The 20,020-nt window shown below is 39.4% G+C and overlaps 1 protein-coding gene across 8 annotated transcripts in view; it reads left to right on the plus strand.

Moving 5' to 3' along the window:
* The window catches only part of relch (RAB11 binding and LisH domain, coiled-coil and HEAT repeat containing), a 37,820-nt gene extending 17,800 nt beyond the window's left edge, over positions 1 to 20,020 (plus strand). For 5 of the 8 annotated variants that reach the window (XM_026179382.1, XM_026179377.1, XM_026179380.1 and 2 more), the window contains 19 exons: positions 2,545 to 2,657; positions 2,746 to 2,836; positions 3,569 to 3,640; positions 4,512 to 4,652; positions 4,808 to 4,972; positions 5,062 to 5,209; positions 5,416 to 5,572; positions 6,030 to 6,153; positions 6,540 to 6,588; positions 7,097 to 7,176; positions 7,694 to 7,800; positions 8,025 to 8,124; positions 9,562 to 9,644; positions 12,228 to 12,291; positions 12,396 to 12,534; positions 13,093 to 13,209; positions 14,840 to 14,928; positions 17,492 to 17,562; positions 18,658 to 20,020. In XM_026179382.1, the coding sequence (XP_026035167.1) occupies positions 2,545 to 2,657; positions 2,746 to 2,836; positions 3,569 to 3,640; positions 4,512 to 4,652; positions 4,808 to 4,972; positions 5,062 to 5,209; positions 5,416 to 5,572; positions 6,030 to 6,153; positions 6,540 to 6,588; positions 7,097 to 7,176; positions 7,694 to 7,800; positions 8,025 to 8,124; positions 9,562 to 9,644; positions 12,228 to 12,291; positions 12,396 to 12,534; positions 13,093 to 13,209; positions 14,840 to 14,928; positions 17,492 to 17,562; positions 18,658 to 18,778 (2,031 nt within the window). In that variant the 3' untranslated portion in view covers positions 18,779 to 20,020. Of the gene's footprint in view, positions 1 to 2,544; positions 2,658 to 2,745; positions 2,837 to 3,568; positions 3,641 to 4,511; positions 4,653 to 4,807; positions 4,973 to 5,061; positions 5,210 to 5,415; positions 5,573 to 6,029; positions 6,154 to 6,539; positions 6,589 to 7,096; positions 7,177 to 7,693; positions 7,801 to 8,024; positions 8,125 to 9,561; positions 9,645 to 10,323; positions 10,407 to 12,227; positions 12,292 to 12,395; positions 12,535 to 13,092; positions 13,210 to 14,839; positions 14,929 to 17,491; positions 17,563 to 18,657 lie in introns of those variants that run through there. The other 3 variants (XM_026179378.1, XM_026179381.1, XM_026179383.1) reach the window with 2 other exon arrangements.

Raw genomic sequence — 20,020 nt, forward strand, 5'->3', positions numbered from 1 at the left:
CATCATTAAGGCAAAGATGGTATCTAAAAACTGCAATTATAGACTTCCTGTTTTTAGTGGGTAGATTATCTGTAATCTTTAACGGACCTAGACATGACACAGAAGGTTGATAGTTTTACTGGAACTGTTTCTTTGACAGACAATTTCTGGTAATGTACTATTGAATGCATGTGTTTGAATTCAAAACAGACCTGTGTCAGGAATTCTGTGTTGGAATATTTCATACCTAAGACATTATGCCTAAACTCCACTTTTGGCTGATGTAATTTTCAGTAGTTGTGCATCAACCAAAGTGCTGGAATTTCTTTTCTTTTTTTTTTTTTTAATTTATTTTTATTTTGGCCTGATGTTGGTGTTTGATGATTGCTCAGGGAGCTACTAAAATGATTAGACTTCACATTGTGATGTGCATGCATACCACGTTCAGGTGCCAAAGAAAAGGTCAGGGCAATTTAAAAAGCCATCTATACCAAGTGATCAGATAATCCAGTTTGTAGATGCTGACAACATTAAAAACTAGTGGAAAGAGCAATAAGTTACTTTAAATTCTTCTGATGCCTAAACCTAACCACAAAGCGAGGAAAAAACAAAACTAACAAGTCCAGTCATCTTAAAGTATTGAGACAGCCTTAACATTTAAACCACGTGCATAATATGTGTAGTTTGTGCAGTAAGGGTATCCTGTGGTGTCTGGCACCAACACGTTGGCACTGGGTCTTCAGTTTCTGTGAATTAGGTGGGGCCTTTTTGGATTGGAATTATTTCAACGCGCTGTTCTTCAAACAACTTCTGTGAGGTTTAGAGGCTGGGTCGATGCTTTGATTTGGCCTTGTAGTCCTGGAGTCATTCCTGAGCAGTTTATGCAGTTTGGCACACAACTTTATCCTGCTGCCATCAGGAAATGCCTGGAGAAAGAAGTGCAGTGTTGTTCACGTGTTCACGTCACCTGTTAGTGGTTTAAATGAGTGTGCATCTTCTGGAAACTATGGATGAGTTGGTGTGTAGTATTAAGAGAGATATGTTCATTACTGTTTTTGTTGGAGATAAGACACATTACAGGTATACCCAATAATGAGCATCTGGGTCAAGAAACTACATAAGGCAGTCTGTCATTGAGAGCTGCAACATCTCAGATGAAAGTTGTAAGCCATCATGTGAGTGGTAAAGCAGACATTGGTCTTTCCATAGCCTCATAGTTAAAATAACCGAAAAGACTGAAAGGAATAGTCACATGGAAGGGAGTTGTTGCTTTCCTTTACTGAATGCAGGCTCTTCTACATTGGTCCTTAAATTAAAAGGAGTAGTTGCCCTGAATCTGGCCCCTGGTCCATGGTCCCTGGCGTCATTCTGTCCACTCTACCTGCCCACAGTGTTTACACAGGACTGGTCAGTTATGAAGGAGATTTCACATCATAGGAGTCCACACTGAAATAGAACAGGGTCAGCGTGGTTTCTGGCTTTTTAGATGTGTGCTGTTTATGAATTCCTCTATTTGCTTTATCAGCCCAGTGCTGTTGACTCTCCAAAATGTGTCCTGTGAAAATGTGTAGCCTTGTAATAGACTGCAGGAGAAGATTATTCAATGTGACTGTTAAAGTTGGCTGAATTTGTTTAATTTGTCATTTTAAGCTGTTTTGTTTTTTTTCTTCTTCTAATGCTGAAATTGACTTCAACTATATTGGACTAGTCATGTAACCACTTAAAATGACCCTTTTGATAGTCAAATGTTATATTTTTGCTTTTCTAAAATATAGCCAACATGGCAGTGACTTCAGAGGGTTGGTCCAGCATTGAACGAGTGACTCATCACAGTCTATCTTTACCCAAGTTTCTCTGTTAGGTCCTTTTGTCCATCCAGCATTGGGGTTTAGCTTCTTCTTCCAGTACTTGGCAGGAAAACATCATATCTTCCTGGAAAAAAAACAGACTTTGAAAAAAAATATATTTTTAACTTTGTGTGCACTCTCTAATTTCGGTGTGTGTGGCGGGAATGCAGGGCTGACCACAGTTTGGCCATGGAGGCCCTGTATCAAGGGCAGCTGAGTGCTCTCCCCTCTGGCTGGAAGGCCCATGAACTTTGTCTGAACTCTGAAGTAGGAATCATTTATATGAGGAGAACTAGTGCATTAGGTTTGTGTTTATCTGTCTATATGCCGCCGTGTGCATGCACTACTAAGCTTCTACAGTATGTGGCCATAACTTTCTGTGCCTCAAAGTCCAAAGAAGAGTAGATATGAAACCAGCAAGGGATTTACCGTAAGCATGTTTGCAGGAGTGTTGAAAATCTGCTGTTGGTTTTTAAGAGTGACCCCCTGTGTATTTTTCTCCTTGTGACTTTCCCATTTTCTGTCTTCATAATAAGCCCCCTCTTCCCGGTTGCTGTTCCTGCTACTCCATAGAATTACGGGCCTGCTTGAGTGCTACAAACCATCCTTTCCATCCCTGTGTGTTGTAACCATAACCACACACTTTTTTAAAAATGTATTTGCAGAGTAATCTAAACTGATCCTAGCCTTTTCTGTCTCTGTGTCTTCTTTAATTCAGGAGTTGATTCCACTCATCTTATGTACTGCCTGCCTTCACCCAGAGCCTAAAGAGAGAGACCAGCTTCTCCACATCCTCTTTAACCTAATCAAGCGACCGGATGATGAGCAGAGGTGCTAACACTTTGTGTCAACAGCCTGTGGTTAAAAAAACTCTGCCTGCCTCCAGTATTTTCTCAAATGTGTGTTTTTGTCTCCAAAGACAAATGATTTTGACGGGCTGCGTTGCGTTTGCGAGGCATGTGGGGCCCACACGTGTCGAGGCTGAGCTACTCCCTCAGTGCTGGGAACAGGTAGAGTACATGCCTACAGGGGTTATTAAATATACTCCTACTGAATTTCACAGCTTTGAGATCATATTACTGATTTATGAATGGTCTCTAATCTGTTTTCTTTTTAAACATCTGAAGTTTATTTGAAATTCATGAATAATGCTAAAGTGATCAGGTGTGTAAATATTTAGATTTAATTAGCATACAGTCTGTTTGCTTGGCATTGTGATGTGAACCTTTCTGTAGCACTTGAATTTATAAGACACGTCTCTGTTTTTGTTTTTTAATTTCAGTTCAAAGATGGGAAGTATACGTATGAATGATTTGCGTTTTCTCTGTATTTTTGTTTTGCTTTTTGTTGTTTTCCCACTTTTTCTCTCATAAAAACACTCAAAGGTTAGAAATGCAAACATGTCAGATCTTTCTGATTTGGGAATCTGTTAGCAATACCTCCATAGGCGTCCTTGAGTTAAATGGGTTAGCGGTTTGGTCTTCATTGCCACCTGTGTCACCACATGCAACACATGTGTGATAAACAAAATCTGCTCCCATGACAACGGCCGCTGCCACCAGTTTGGAGTCTGAGAATCTGCGCAGAAAGACAAATAGTGGTTTCCACAGGGTCAGGATGTTGCTGATACTCGAGTTGTTTCCATTCCATGGTGGCTGCACTCCCGTCTGCCTCTCCTTTTCTTTCAATTTCTATTGCTCTTTCTTTAAACACTTCAATTCCTCTAAACTTGTCTTCTCCAGATTAACCACAAATATCCAGAGAGGAGATTGTTGGTGGCAGAGTCCTGTGGAGCCTTAGCACCTTACCTGCCTGTAAGAACACATTATGAATGCAACATATTCAAGTTACAGTATATGATGAATATGGGCCTAAAGTGCAGACTAAGCTTTCATTTGTGAAGCATTAATCTATTGCAATAACTGTTGAGAAATGTTTATACTTTATAGACAATCCCCTATTTTCAAGGGCTTAAGTGTAATTGGACACTCCTTATTATTTCTTCATCAATTGAGTGGGCTGTGAGTTAATTCCAGGTGTGGCATTTTCATTTGGAAGGGGTTGCGAGGAAAGTAAACTATCAGAAGGGCTCATAATCCAAATGCAACCCACACCACGGTATAGCTTCCTGCTTCCAGTGGAAGTGGTTTTACCAATTAAATCTGAAGAGCACGGGGATTCACGGTGTGCTCGGACTGAGCCAGGTGCAGCTACGTTGATTGGATGGTGCTTTAAAGAGAAGAAGTATAAGAAGAAGAATGATCCAGGACAAATTTTAAAAGCAACGTGGGAGTTCTTGAAAGCAAAAATGGCAAATCAGTTGCCTAATGTCAACCCGATCATAAATCTTTTTCCAATTTCAAACAAGAACAACTGAAAACAGCTGTTTTAAAGACCTGGCAAAGCATCACAATAGAGGAAACCCATTGTTTAGTGATGTTCATCAGTTCCAGACATCAGGCAGTCGTTGCCTACAAAAGATTCTTCTAAATATAGACTGTATAAAAAAAAAAATGAGTGAAATTTCTTGAGAGTTAATAAATATCTTTGCTCACCCACAATTCGGAAATAATCCATTTAAGCCCATACTCATCATGTACTAAATGTAGAATTATAAAATATGACCTGAATGAATTCTCAGTCGGTCTTTTTTTTTTTTTTTGCTGTCACTGTTTGTCTCTGTAGAAGGAGATTCGCAGCTCCCTGGTGCTGTCCATGTTGCAACAGATGCTTGCTGAGGATAAGGCGGACATGGTCAGGGAGGCTGTGGTCAAGAGCCTGGGTATAATTATGGGTTACATAGATGACCCAGATAAGTATTCCCAGGTGTGTATCTTTGTAGATGAACATGTATGAGAGTGATTTGTTTTAATGATGTCCACAACTGCTATTCTGCATTGTATGTATTACGCCAGGATTTTACAACTGCTTTTGTGGGTGAGACTGAGTGTTGCTCTATTGTTTGTCTGTTTTCATTCCAGGGTTTTGAGCTGATGCTGCTGTCTCTTGGAGACCCATCAGAGCGGGTGGTCAATGCGGTCCACCAGGTCTTCATCCCTGCCTTTGCTGCCTGGACCACAGAGCTGGGCACCCTGCACACTTCACTCATTCCTTCTCTACTGGCACGTATAGAGAAACTACATACAGTAAGTGTCTTTCATTTCAGTCTTGGCATAGTGCATATATAAAATTGCACTGTCTCACTTTCCATAATATGTGCTGCTTCTTTCTCTAGCAAGGAGAACATGGTCTAGATGAACACAAGCTACATGTTTTCCTGTCAGCCCTTCAGTCTCTTATCCCTCCTCTGTTCGCTGTGGTGCTGCAGAATGCACCCTTCACCAGCAGAGTCAAACTCCATGGTGACATACCTGCAATTGAAGGTAGGATGTTTACAAACACACACAGGTCAATTGTAAAAGAAATGCAGAAACCTAAGCAGAAGTAGAGGTTTGTATTTTAGTGTGACTAAAATGCAACTTTCAAACATTTTTCATTCACATATAGTCTACTGGTGCTAGTGTGGCCTTTAAGCCTTTGACATTTATTATTCAGTTTCTGCCTTGGTCCTCTATCTTTGGATTTGCAGTGACTCGATTTCCCCGGCCAGCTTCTCCCCTCCAAGATGTGGCAACCATCATCGGCAGCAGGGAGATGCTGAGTGCCCTGCTGCAACTCTATGACCACCAGCTGGAGCATGAAGGAACCACTGGATGGGAGAGCCTGCTATGGGTGGTCAACCAGCTGTAAGAAACGCACGCACACACATACACTCAAACCCATGAAGCTTGGTTTTGATCACTTCAGTGACTTAAAATAACTCATCGTAACCTAAACCAAGGCTTACTATAACCTTAAGCTATCGTGGTAAAATGCAGTGACTAATGTTATGAGGATGTGGTTGTTATCCTCAGAGGGAAGAGGGACCTTATAATGGGAGGTTAAACACATTAAAGACATTCTAGATTTCCTCACAACACAAGTGTAATCGGCACATGTCTACTAACATCGGTCGGCAAGGTCTGTCATCTCGGTTGTGGGCAAAAGACCTGCAACTGACAAATAAAGGCTATCTCATCTCTCTCAACATACTTTGGAAGAAAAAAAAAAAAGATGTATGAAAGAATGCCCATTGTCATTAACAACATGGACTCAGACTACTAATTTCTATTTTTTTTCCTTTCTTCTGTTTTTTTTAAACAGCCTACCGCAGCTCATAGAGATTGTGGGTCGCATAAATGTGACATCATCAACTTGTGTTCATGAATTTTCTCGCTTTTTCTGGAGATTCTGCCGCACCTTTGGCAAGATCTTCACCAACACTAAGGTAAACCTGTGATAACTGAGTAAACCATGACAGTTTAGTCTTAATAAGCATTCTTAAAGTTTCCTCCAGTTTAGCTCATTTCAACCCACCTTGTTTACCTGAACAGGCACACTTGTTTTTAGAATACTGAATGGTGTTTAGAGCTGAGGCCACTAAAAAAATCTATTCTGTCATGTCATATACATAGTGCAACTACAATAAATGTGTCAGTTTACTGTGTATACGTTCATTCTTAGTTTGATATTTAAAGATATCTTTAAAGTTCATATGGGATGTTTAAAAGTGTGTGTGTGTGTGTGTGTGTGTGTGTGTGTGTGTGTGTACGTACAGTAAATGCTAATATTTATAAGTATTATGCTGGCATTTTATCATTGTGACTTTTGCAGGTTAAACCACAGTTCCAGGAGATTCTCCGACTGTCTGAAGAGAACGTTGGTAAGGGCAGCTTTAGCCTAGACGCAGATGTGCAAGTGTAAGGTTTTCTCAGCTCTCTCAAGAAACTGTTGATAGGTGGAGTTCAGACGCTGACACTGTTGATGTAAACAAGCTATTTGGAGTCTGTTATGGGTGTTTCCATCTCCTTTTTTATAAATTCCAAACATGTTTATATAATTATAAAGAGGTGCTTGGTCTTATGTGGCTGCCAAGTGTTTTAGTTTTGGTATTGTGGCCACTGATGAAATGTGTTTTGTATGGAGACCCAGGCTGTGTTGAGGTCATCGGGACCTTTTCTGACATTTTTATAAAACCACAACAGTATAACATGCATGGTGAGGCCACAGTGTCACACATATACTCATGTTAACAAATGCGAAGCCAGTACATTGGGTTGAAAATGACCTCGTCATGTCATATTTGTTTGTGTCTCGGCTCATTTCTAATCTTCTTGATTAACTGAATTTATTGCGTTCATTGTTATGATCGGCTTTTGTTCTCCTGTCAGATGCTTCAGCAGGGAATGGTATTCTCACCAAAGCCACAGTTCCTATTTATGCCACTGGAGTGCTGACATGTTATAACCAGGTAAATTAACAGCTGCTCAGAAACTAACAATCGTGATCAGACTTTTTGATAGTTTGTAGATTTCTTCAAGATTTAGGTAATCTGAATGATGGAATAAATGTTATACTACCATTTTATTAAAAAAAATAGCTAAGTCTTTATCTTGGTTGGTTTGAGTTTTCCAGGGAGACAATTTTTTGATTAATTAGACAATTTGTGACAGAATCACTTTATTTTACAAATCTGGTCTATGCAATCTAAATATACACGTATTTGCAAGTTGGAACTGGATCCAGCAGCCACAATTTGCAAATACATGTGTTTGCAAGTTCAAATACATGTATAAAATTCACTCCTAATGCCTGAGGTTAGCTGTCTGTCTAAGTGCAGTGTTTTGCATCAACTTTTAACACAGTGTCAATGTTCAGAGCGGCCAGACTAAAAAGAGAATAAAATGAACCGCACTCTTATAAATTATATACAGGCGTTACAGTGAAATACATGAAATTGTCACAAGTATGCTGTCATCTCTCAAAAGGAGGAGGATCGCAAGCTGTTGGTGGGTTTCCTAGAAGATGTTATGACAACCCTGTCTCTGTCCCATGCACCTCTTGACAGCCTGAAAGCCTCCTTTGTAGAGCTGGGGTAAGCTGAAGTGTGTGTGTGTGTGTGTGTGTGTGTGTGTGTGTGTGTGTGTGTGTGTGTGTGTGTGTGTGTGTGTGTGTGTGTGTGTGTGTGTGTGAGAGTGAGAGAGCACACCCATTTATAAGAATGTGGCAGGTTCTTTTATACAGTTACTCGTTTGTTGTTTTAACTTGACAGTTTGAAAGTTAATGATTACTTAATCGGGTTGTTTTGTGTTTTTTCAGTGCCAACCCAGTGTACCATGAGCTGCTGCTAACTGTTCTGTGGTATGGGGTGGTCCACACGTCTGCTCTTGTCCGGTGTACGGCAGCACGGATGTTTGAGGTACAAACACACAAGCACAAAAGGTTTTTTTGGAAGGAAAAAAAAAAACTGTACCACAGTTGAAACATTGCACTAAAATGTATTTTAGTAAAATATAGACCAATGAAGCTGCACAATTATGGATAAAATCCTAATAATTTTTAATGCATTGTAGACATTTTTATTATGTAGTTATTGTTGTTGTATTGTGTTAAAGAATCTAAGTTGGTAGATAATGATTATCAATACATGTATAGTTTCACTGAGCTAAAAATGGTCAGTTGTGGAGTTATAAACAATATAGACTCAATATTCACATTTCCATATTTGCTATACTTGTGCTAGCTTTGCTTGCTGTTGCTGCTCTTGAACATTTGTTATTAAGCTGTTCTGCCCTTTAAATGTGAGTAAAGACTGTAGCATTTAGCTTATCAGTGCTCTGGTTCCAACCTTATGACTAGACCCTCAGACCTTTGACTGCACACTCATCCCAGTAGCGACAACATAAATATCTGCTACATGTCAGAAAAAACCTGAGGTCAGTACCCTGAAAGTACGGCATAGTTGAAGGAGCTGAAGGCCTGTTCCCTTTCAGTGTTGTTGGAAAGTATAATTTAATCAGAAATGTTCTTTTGTGAATTTTTTTTTTTTTTTATGTTTTCAGAATTTCAGATCCTGTGGAAACATAATACTGCTGTTATTTTGTAAAGGGAGACAATACCTTCTCTGTTTTCTTCAGCTGATTGGATCCATATTAAACCAGCCTCCCAAGGCAAAAGTCCTGGCCAAAGCCATAAGAGACATGAGATCTCGTTTGTCCACACTTTAGGTCAAATACTGGGATGAGACTCTAGGCATAGCATTGGAACCTGGCCTTTGTTGATCTGAACTGGGGGAGGAGGAGTGGTAGGCCGTATTCATTCCCCCCTGTTTTGTGAACGACTCGTTCTTTCCCAGAACACCTCACTGTCACCATTTCATAGTGTGTAGCTGTCCACCATTACCAAAACTGTGGATCAAAAAGTGGCCCTTTACCACAGATGCCAGATCAAATTACTCTCAGCTATTTTATAATCTGGCGTGTGTGGAAAGAGCCCGCTGTTTTATGCTCACTGTATTGTAACAATACTTGTGCAATTTTAGCTATGTTGGCTTTGCCATGTGTGCATACCTGAGATTGCATGTGTGTGCGTGCGTGTGTGAACGAGTGTGTGTACACACTTGCTTGAAACATACAGTGCTGTTCCGTGTCTTGCAGCTATTGTTCTTGTCATTGTATATCACTTTCTTCCTATCTTTTTGTGTTTTTCTTTTCCCTTCCTTCTTTATTTTGCTTTTCCCTTTTTTTTTTTTTTTTCTTTTTTTTTTTCTCTATTTATTGCCGGTGTTGCTCGCTCTTGTCCCAAATGCCCCGCCCACCTCTGTGACATCACGGCTGGCTCTGTCCAATCCGATCAGCTGCTGGTGAAGGGGGTGAATGAGACGCTGGTAGCTCAGAGAGTGGTGCCGGCTCTCATCACACTGTCTTCTGACCCTGAAATGTAAGTGAAACAACAACAGCAAACTGCGCCGCGTCTCTCTCCCCCTTCTCTTTGCTGCCTGAGAACTATCACATTTGGACCAGTCTTTACCTGCCAGGAGCAAATTCAGCAGAAAATAAGATAGTATGAACATTGAAATAACCTATTTGTCCAATACATTTTCATTCATTCTTCAAATATAACTCACTCATGTGCATTAGTTTAGAGCGGCTCCTGTTTAGGTTTAGGCTGTGCCATGGGGTAATTCTTCAGCATAACCACGGTGAACTCTTTTATGCATGTACACATCATCAGTCTGCATCACTAACTCATGCCAGCTCTCATTGCCTCATCAGTCTACAACTAATAAGTCCTTTGCCAGAAATGTGGTTGCATATTTCCCATGTGTCAACAGCACAATCCCTGCATGCCTGCGTGTAACCTGCCCCACCTCCTCCTCTTCCTCTCTATCCCACTCTGTGAGAGCAGGGCCCCTTCTGATTGACTCCAAATAGTGGTTGGCAGTCCTTTTTTTTTTTTTTTTTTTTTTCTTTCTTTCTCTTCCATTTTATATATTCTACCTTTACCTCTTTCTTTCACCTCGCTTTCTTCTTTATACATTTCCCTCCTTCCTGCTGTCTCTGTCCCCTCCCATGGCACCCCTCCCTCTCTCTCATCCTGCTGTGTGGTGGGTTTGCAGTTGATTCTCCGAGGCATGAGTGAAGCATTAGTAGATCGCCGGGCGGCTCCAGCCCTTATAACTCTGTGCAGTGGGCCTGAATTGTGAGTCAATCAACACAGAAAAATCTCTCTGTAAACACTGTCCTTTTGTGGGCTGCATCCTTGCAGTGGTGCGTTCGTATAAAAAGAAGAAGAAGAAGAAATTTCTTGAATCTGTCTTGCTGAGCTGGCATCAATATGATGCCAGAAGTCTAAGTCTTATTTCGCTAACACAGCAGTTTTTCTAACCACAACAAAATCCAGTGAACGAGGAAGTAAGAGCCTGAGTTCGCTGGCCTCTCTTTCTTACCTCCCGTTTTCAATAACCACTGATGTCAACCCAGTGACTCACACTGACTAACAACATCTGTGCTTGGATAAATAGTTAAGTCTCCACTCTCTAGTCCAACAGGAAAATGTTTATGCATATTCATTTTGGTGATCTTTAGATTAATTAGCAAACAAATTTGATTCAGCCCTGTGTCACGCTATAAGCTGGTAAACACATAGCACACTATAAACAACAGCCTGTCTTCTGAGCCATGTCGTGACAATAATTCAAAGGGGTTTTTTGGCATGGATCTATCAAACTCGACACTAATGAAATTTGTGGCATCACTGCTGGAATGCAGCCCCATTCATCTCACGTCTCTGTAATGAAATACATTTTTGGGTGCATATGCTTGTCCCCAAATTGTACTGTGAACACAAATTGATTTAACTTTTAATGCATGTTTTTTTTCCTTTTTCTTTGTCGCCTTAAAAAATTGGCTTCACGTGTTTTGCCGTATCTACAATTAGCAGTTTATAAATTTAAAATTAATGTTAAGAGAAATGATGAGAAACGTTCTTTTTTCCTCCAATGATCTCTCAGATGACCTCTGGCTTTTCTAGTCCTACTGACTGTGAAATGATTATTTAACATCACTCTAACGCCCCCTCCCCATTAACCTTGCTTACTTCCATTCATCGCAGTCATTAATTCAAGTGATTAATGTCAGATATTCTTATTATTGTTTTGTATTTTTACAGCAGATTTAAGATTTTCATTTGTAGTTGGATTTTCTTCAAGAAAGATATAAATATATATAACTGTACCTTATCTTATAGTCCACTGATTTCTAAATATAGATGTGGGTCAAATAATATTCACAAAGACTTAGCATTTTGGTGCTCTGTAAAGTCAGATGAGCTCCCAGATCTTGGCTAAATTGATCATTACTGCTCAGATGATCACCATTTCAGATGCTCAGTCCAAACACAAACTCTCTATATAGCAGCTCTGTCATTCAAGTACTCAAAGCACTGATGGGTCATGCACTTGACACTTTACTTGACACATGTAAATTTCACTGTTTATGGACATGTAATAACTTGAGCATAATGTAGAGCCTGATCTGGCACTACAGTAACCATCTCAGTCATCATTGTGGTTACCAGTGTGTCATTACACTGTAATCACTATATTTATGCAAAACCTAGAACATGTGTTAGCCACAGTAGTCCTAATTCTTTGACTTGTTGTGGGTTTTAGTATAAATGCTTGCTTGACACTGGATATGGCACTGTAATAAAAAAATGTACACAAATGAAAAATTTTAAGTCAATTCTGGAATCCGTTAGCTGCACTGTTTAAAAAAATCCCTTACATGCCTTTCATCTTATGACATACCCTGAACACATCTCACTTCTTTTAATGTGGTTAACCCAATAATCTGGTGTTTCCCACATTATGAAATGAATCTGAAAACCTTTTTCCAGATAATGTTTGACTCATTCTAATTCTGCCATAATGGCACGCTAATAGAGTGTTAGAATGCCTGAAATAGTGATTAACTGACTATCTATGGTCAAAGCATTTTCTTGCATTCTTGCTGTTTGTAGCTCAGTGAGGATCTCTACTATTCCTGCCTTTGGTACCATAATGGAGACTGTCACTCAAAAAGAGGTGGGGAACTGTCAAAATACACAGTGATGAAATTAATTGAAAGCATTTTTAAATTCATCATCATTCTAAAATGTCTAAAAATACTTTTGCTTGCGTGTGTTTAGCTGCTGGAGCGTGTAAAGATGCAGCTGGCGTCATTCCTGGAAGACCCTCAGTACCAAGACCAGCACTCTTTGCACATGGAGATCATCAGGACATTCGGAAGGGTTGGGCCCAACGCAGAGCCACGCTTCAGAGACGAGTGTATGAAAATGACTAACTGTTTAAAAGGGGACTTTATGCTCAAATTTCCAGCTCAATGTGTTTGTTCTTGGACTCCAATTGAGGAGCTTTGCAGGATTCACTGCTTAAGAAAATTCCTGTTTACCTTAAACTGGGCTTGAGTGCAGACTCTCAGCTCATGCTCTGTAACGAGGCGTTTTAAGTTTCTTTCCCTTAAAGGCCACACTTCCTTTAAGCCAACTTTTTTCTGGTTGGCTTCCCCTCACAATCAAAATATTTGAACAACTGGTGGATTGAGCTTTGTTGTCTGGGATTACCATATAGTGGGTATCCGCTCCTACTGTCATCATTGAGAGCTACGCGTAGGAAAAAGCTTCTGAAACTGACCACTTATTTCATTTTGCTATCTCACCTATGCCAAACCTTGGCCATGTTTGATATGAGCATGCTCCAAAAAATACCAAAAAATAAGGACATCTCATTTTTTTTTAAATATGCTTTTTAATCTCTTCATTGTTTTGTTTAATTCTGCTTTTTCTGTGCTCTAACCATTTGCCCCTGTCTTTGCTATTCTCCTAGTTGTGCTTCCACACCTTCACAAGCTTGCTCTAGCTAACAACAGCCAGAGCGTTGAAAACAAGAGGATTGACATTGCCACTCAGCTGTTTGAGGCCTACAGCGCCCTCTCCTGCTGCTGTATCCTTTTAAAGGTCATGGTTCACAGTCCATGTAAGCTGTTTAGAAATGGATTTCCATTCTTAAATGAAAAAGCAATTTAACTGTCACTCTACGTGATAAGACCTAATAGCTTAAAACTAACTTACTCCAAGAGGAAATATGAGTCCACTCGTCCTTTTAATACTCCTGTACTTATGTGTTTCCAAATGATTTACCAGAAGTCAGTGTCAAGTTTGGTTAGGGTTCAGGGTTAGATGTTGTAACTGTAAGTCAGTAAGAAGAACCTAAGCGTTACCAGTTATTTCCTAGCTATCCTTGTGAGATGTGCTGGTATGTATCAGTGTGGTCTCGGTGCCTCTGTGTATGGATCACTGTGTGTATTGGCAGGATTTAACTATCATTTGGCAGAAGGAGAAAGGAAAAATAAGCTGCCTCCATTTTGGGGCCAGATGTAATTACAGGGTTGGTTAAGCAGAGGAAAGGATGAGAGAGGGAGAAAGTGTGTGAGTGGAGGGAAAGGACTGAACATCAGCTCCAATCCTTAGGAACAGTTCCCAGGACAGAACTCACGTTTATATCATCTCTGCCGTTTCTGTCATCCCTCTTTTCTCTGATTCTTTTTCCTCTATTTCTCTTTTACTCTTTTTTTTTTTTTTTTTTCCCTCTTCTCTTTTTCATCTTTACTGACAACCCAACCCCACCCAGGTCCAACACACACACACACACACACACACACACACACACACACACACACACACACACACACACACACACACACACACACACACACACGGCAGCTGTTGAGGTTCATTCCTGTGGATTTTTGTCAGGCTGTGATTTTATAGTGCAGTAGTGTCCAGGAGGTATAGCCCTGACCTCAGAGCCTCTACCTCCCACTGCACTTCTTTCTCCTGTAATCAGTGCGACAAGCTCTGAAAGTGTACATTTCCATCCCTAAAAATAAAGACGTGCTCACCGCTGGTCCCATATAGTTTCACTGGGTTTGATGGGTGGCAGAACACATGCAGTCTAGGATGAAGGAACATGGAGTAAAGTTTGTGTGAACCTATTTTCATTCTCAGATGGGTGGAGTGTGCCCTGTAGCTATAAAGTAATGAAGTGAATTTTTAATTGTAATTACTATTGATTTCATCAGCAGCAAAATATTTTAAATTGTCCTGAAGTAAACCCCTCCCATCTGGTGATTCCCGGAAACACTGTTATTGCTCAGTAGTATTACTAACTGTCTGACCTTGGAATCACCAGTTCTTTAGTTTACATGTCTATACAAGTAGCAACAAGAACAAGATAGGAGGATTTTTACAATTTACTATGTTATTATATCCCAATATTCATCCTTCCAGACTAAGTGCATTTTGCAACTTTTCTTTTTAATGAAAAAAGCAAAAATCTTTCAAATTTGTTTACTGTATTAAGTTTAAAAGTTCAAATTGCATGTATTGTTTTAAGAAATAGATTGCATTTATTCTTTTTTTCCCTTTCTTTTCTGTTTTACTGTATTTGATCTAATTTAGTAGTTGTGATTTGTGGAGAACCAAGTAGTTTTAAAAGGACTTTAAACTGAACACTTGCATTTGAGTTTCTGATGGCTGCATTACTTCAGTTAAGCCCTTAACTTTCAGTCCAGTCATTTCCGAGGAGGTGATGGTCAACCATTTCCTGCCTGGTCTCAGGTGTCTGCGTGCTGACATGGAACAACTCTCTCCAGAGCACGAGGTCAGGAGAAAACACAAAGACATGCTTGCACATTCATATAAGCCTGACTGATATATTGATATTGGCATTCATAACAACCAATAAGTTAAAATGAAAAAATTAAAGAAGACAGCCTTGAACCATGAATGTAGATGTAGCATAGCTTAGCCATTAGAGGAGTATACAGTGGTCCCTCGCTATAACGCGGTTCACCTTTTGAGGTGTCGCTGTTTCACGTAATTTTTTTTTTTTTTTTTTTTTTTTTTGGTGCGCGCTGTGTTCTGCTTTCTGATTGGCTGTAGACTATTGTCAATCAATCTTGTGCCCCATCTCTTGTCCAGTACAGAATGCGTTCAGCTTTTCAAATTTGCATAAATCTTCGATTGCTAGCAGTGTGACTCTGAAGTGCTGTACTGTATGTTTGTAAGTTTTGTCCAACAAACACAAAAATGTCGATGAAACATTTTGCACCGCCATAGGCAAGAGAGAAAAGTGTGGAAATGTTCGAGCATGTCGGAGAAAAGTGTATAAAGTGTGTAATGAGGGGTTTTACAGCCATAAAACATCATAACAATAAAAATCAAGTTAGCTACTCTGCGAATTTCGCCTATCACCTGCTATTTTTAGAATGTAACTACCACGATAAACGAGGGACCACTGTACTATAACGGAATTGTAACACCAGCAGGATTTCTTTACATTTGCTTGCTTGTAAAAATCTACAATCCCAGTGAGAGAGGGTGTATCATGGGGATGGTTATCGACTGTTATGCCGGGCTTTCTGCTTCAGGCTCTGTGTGTGATCACATAAAATCGAGTGCTCCTGTAAGTACAGCCTAGTCCAGTCAGACATCAGATGATGATGATTAAAAAAAAAAAAGATTCAACATTGTTGCATTTTGATTAGATTAGTCGTTCAGAAAGTCCAGTAATCGGGTGGTCTGGCAAAGAGATCGGTAAAATAAACATTTTAATTTGAGTTCTCAGTGCTGCTGTTTATTTTAAATAAGACAGCAGCATATTAGTGCTCTGAAATTTTAAGTTCATTCATTTAAACATTAAAGGTAAATGTTCTGCAGCCAAATACAGCAGATGTGAAATCTGCTGTTTAACTCTAGTCCTGTGTTTTAGTAGCTGCAGTTCCAGTAAATTATAAAAACACGTATAAATTTTCTTCATTATCAAACATACACATTCCAGCAACAATGTGATGCACAGTTTGTGCTGCTATAATTTGTACGGTGGCAGGGATTAACAGCTTGCACATAGAAAACATATACCCCAGCAGAGAATCTTTCCTACACTCCATGGTCTGTAATGCATGCTGTAAATACAAAAATCATTGAAAACATGGTCAAGATAAACTCCTCCTGACCAGGTTATGTGTTCAGCAATAGTTACCATGGTGATTTAGCCAGTTAAATGGAGAGCAGCTTTCGTGTTACAGAAAACTCTGACTTCAAGCCCAGCGTTGCTTGGTAAACCATTAATCTTGCTTTTTTGTGATGATCAAACAAGATTGTTTTTAAGATGCATTGTGATGCAGGACTCGTAATTAATAAATGTTAACGAGATCTGAAGCCTGAAAGGAAAGACATATTGGCCTATGTGAAAGATTTACATAAACAAATAGTGGTGTCAGTCTTTAAAATTCTATATTGTTTGGCCTCTAAACTCTACACATCATATTCGTGCTTGCATACACATGTGTTTGCATGCTTTTATGTTCCTTTGGGGTTGCTAATTCAAACATGTGGACCTATCCAATGTGCTGACTGCTTGGGAATAAGTGAACAGCTGAAAGCTGTTTTTATTGATGAGCCACATCGTCTACCTTTTTTTTTGTTTTTTTGTTTTTTTGCTACTGATCTGTGATCTCGCACAAATAAGAAAAAAAAGACAGTCTTTCTCAGACACACTCATACACACACCTCTCATATATATTTGTGTCTTGGAATCTCACGCGATCCGTTTCATGTGAACATTTAGCCAAGGTGACTAATGATCAGCTGACTCTTTCATTCATAAGACATCGACTCTTGACTGTAAGCTGTGCATACCAGATTAACAGATAAAAAAGGTTTCACGCTGTGAAACATATGAACTCTAAAGGCCTTTATAGGACTAACCCAGCCCAAATAAATACACGAAAATAACAGGAACTAGTTTCAAAAATTTGACAAAATAATTTCCTTTTATTTGCGTCTGTGTTAATTTACTTCACTATTAAATAATTATTATGTTTCCATTTTGCAAGTTCCTCTGTTTTCTATCAATCTGTTGAATAGAAGCAGTCGTTTCTGTTGTTAGCCTGGCTTTGATTAAGCAAAAGACATGAAAGTTAATCCCATAAAACAGCCAATGAATGACAGCCAAGTCCTTTCAACACTCAAGACACACATAGAGAAATGTAGAAGAAAAGACGCACTAAAAACCAGCATGCCAAAATAAAGTGGTTGGGATTGGTTGGGTAAAACACAGTGATGTGAATTAATGTAAAGGTACAAATCACCTGAACAAAACGGAAACATGGAGAAAGATTTGGGGTTCTTTTTTTAGCTGAATCTGTTTCTTTCATTCGCAGGTGATTCTTAGCTCAATGATCAAAGAGTGTGAAATCAAGGTGGAAAACAGAGCGATGTCAGACCCACAAGGGTAAGGCTCAACGCACCCCCATTCATACCATTACTTTGCTCTGAAAGGAATGTCAAAATATGGGCTTTTATTGCATAAGACTCTGACAAATGAAGACAGAATGAAGTAGTGAAGGATCCTTACCACGTGGCGAGCGTGAAAGACAGAGCCCATATAGTGGGAGTTTTGGGTTTTTCTGTATCCCCCGTTACGAGTATTTTTAAGTGTCAAAGCCACACGAAAGGAAGATTTTTGATCATGTGTATTTGGAGCTTATTAAAAAGAGGGGCGATAAAAAGTGTATGTTTGTGAGCATGTAGATGCAGGAAGTGTGTATAAGTCTGTGCGAGTAGATTGTGTAAAAGTGTGTTCCCCCGAGGTTACAGCCGTTAAAGTCTCTGCGCTCACGCTGAGAGATTTTTCTTACCTTTTCATTTTGTTCTCCCAAGTCTGGCTTCAACTTCTCTCCCCATAACTGGTAACATGGATTGTTACTTTTTAAGGAGATCTGACCTCTGAGAAAAGAGGTTTGGAAAGTTTTGTACATTTTTAAGCCCCATTTAATTTAATTTTACTGTAAAAACCATGTGATTCTGCGCTCAGTGAATTCTTTACCAAAATAATTATTGAAGTAGGATCGCCTAACATGGATCCAATTCCTTACCACTGAGATTACATATTAGAGTTTCTAAGTCAAGTCTATGAAGTTTGATGTGATATTAAATGCTCATGAACTACAGGTGGTACACAAAAGCATGGACTAAAATGGTTCGCAGGTCATAAAGTGCTTTGAGTTGGTGTTATGTTTGTGCTGGTATTGAGCAATGCAGCTCTTTGGCACCTTGTTCTCTGTATCATTCTGAGTCCGAACAAACTCAAAAGAGGAACTTGAGGAGCCGTTAGACTGTAAAAAATCAGGAGGGGCTGAATTGGCAAACAGTATTTCCTTTCTAAAGAAGTGGAGTAGAGGGTGATGTGAGCTCAGACAGATTGCAGAGGGATTTTTGGCATAGTTTTGATTTGATTTTGATTTTAATACATTCATATCGAAAATGGCTAAAGTTCACTGCTGCGTCATGTCCACGTTCTAACGTTGTCTTTTGTTTTTTTGCATAGCTCCATGTCAATTGCATCCAGTTTGGTGGGTGAGGATGCCAAGACCAAGTTTCTAAGTAAGATGGGTCAGCTGACTACCTCTGGCGCCATGCTGGCCAACGTCTTCCAGAGAAAAAAGTAATCCCAACACTGACCGATTCATCATCTCGAATAACTGACCAAACGCTGCACTCATTGGGAGCATTTCGTTTTACTGGGAGTAAGCAAAAAAAAAAAGCATATGTTCAGCTTCGAGCAGACGGAAGTCAAGTGTATAGTTGAGTTGATTTCGAGCAATTTTGCTTGAAGTTGTATTGATTTTAAAATCTGTGCAGCAGGACTACTTGTTAAACAGGGATGGTTTTCGCAGCGAAAGCTTCTGAGGTTTTCCTCTGCTCGTATTTTCCTCTCCTCAACTATTAATCACGACAGATGCATCATCAAGGACTAGGATTTTCTTTCATTAGTCAGTGTTAGAATTATCATGTCACAACAGAAAGAGAGGAGAGATGAGAAGAAACTCTACAGTATCGAGACTAACCCACAGCGATAACGAGGAACTCGTTACCTGGACATTTCCGGACTTGAAAGGTATCACTGAGTTTGTTTTAAGTTTTAGTGCAGTACTTCTTGTATCAGAAGAGCCTCACTCGTTTTTGAGAAGCAGAACTCTGAGCGCAGCCTGCGGGGGTTTCATTTACGATGTTAATGGGCGCCATTTTGGATCAAAAGGTTCGAAAGAAGTCTTATTAATTACACTGAAGGTCTGAACCACCAAAAGGCTGCGCGGATTATTTAGAATGCCTTGTACAGTGTCTCTGTACGGCTCTGAAGTATCGCCTACTTGAAACTATTAAAAAGAAAAGTGTCTTGCCTTTATTTCTTCAGTTTCTGGTTTTTGTTTTGATAGCTTCTATTTTATAACTTATTTATGTCTTAATGAAGAAAAACATACTTTATTCCAACTTCCAAAGAAATTTGCACTTCACTTTACTATTACGTTCTTTATTATCTATATTGCTTTTGTTTAATTCAGTCTTACACACGGAGATTATCACTATTGTTAATGATCTTTTTTTTTAATTTTTTTTTATCCATTATGGCAATGTGAAGTTGAAGAGAACACTGATCATAATTATTCCTTCTCTGTCTGTTGCATCTTGTCTCTCAGTGTTGCAGTGTCTCTGATAACTGTACTTTGTTTTTTTCTAACGTGGGGATTTGGTTCTTTTTTTTCTTTGTCGTTCGTTCAATTTGGACATGCTCTAAGAGAAACCGTAAATAAATGTATCATACACTGAACTGAAGAACACGGTACTCATTGTGTATATTTGAAATTCGTGTCTTGGTGTAATAAAAGATGGAGATCAGTTGTGTACTTAAA

The sequence above is a fragment of the Astatotilapia calliptera genome, chromosome 9, assembly GCF_900246225.1.
Source record: "Astatotilapia calliptera chromosome 9, fAstCal1.2, whole genome shotgun sequence".
Taxonomy (NCBI): Eukaryota; Metazoa; Chordata; class Actinopteri; order Cichliformes; family Cichlidae; genus Astatotilapia; species Astatotilapia calliptera.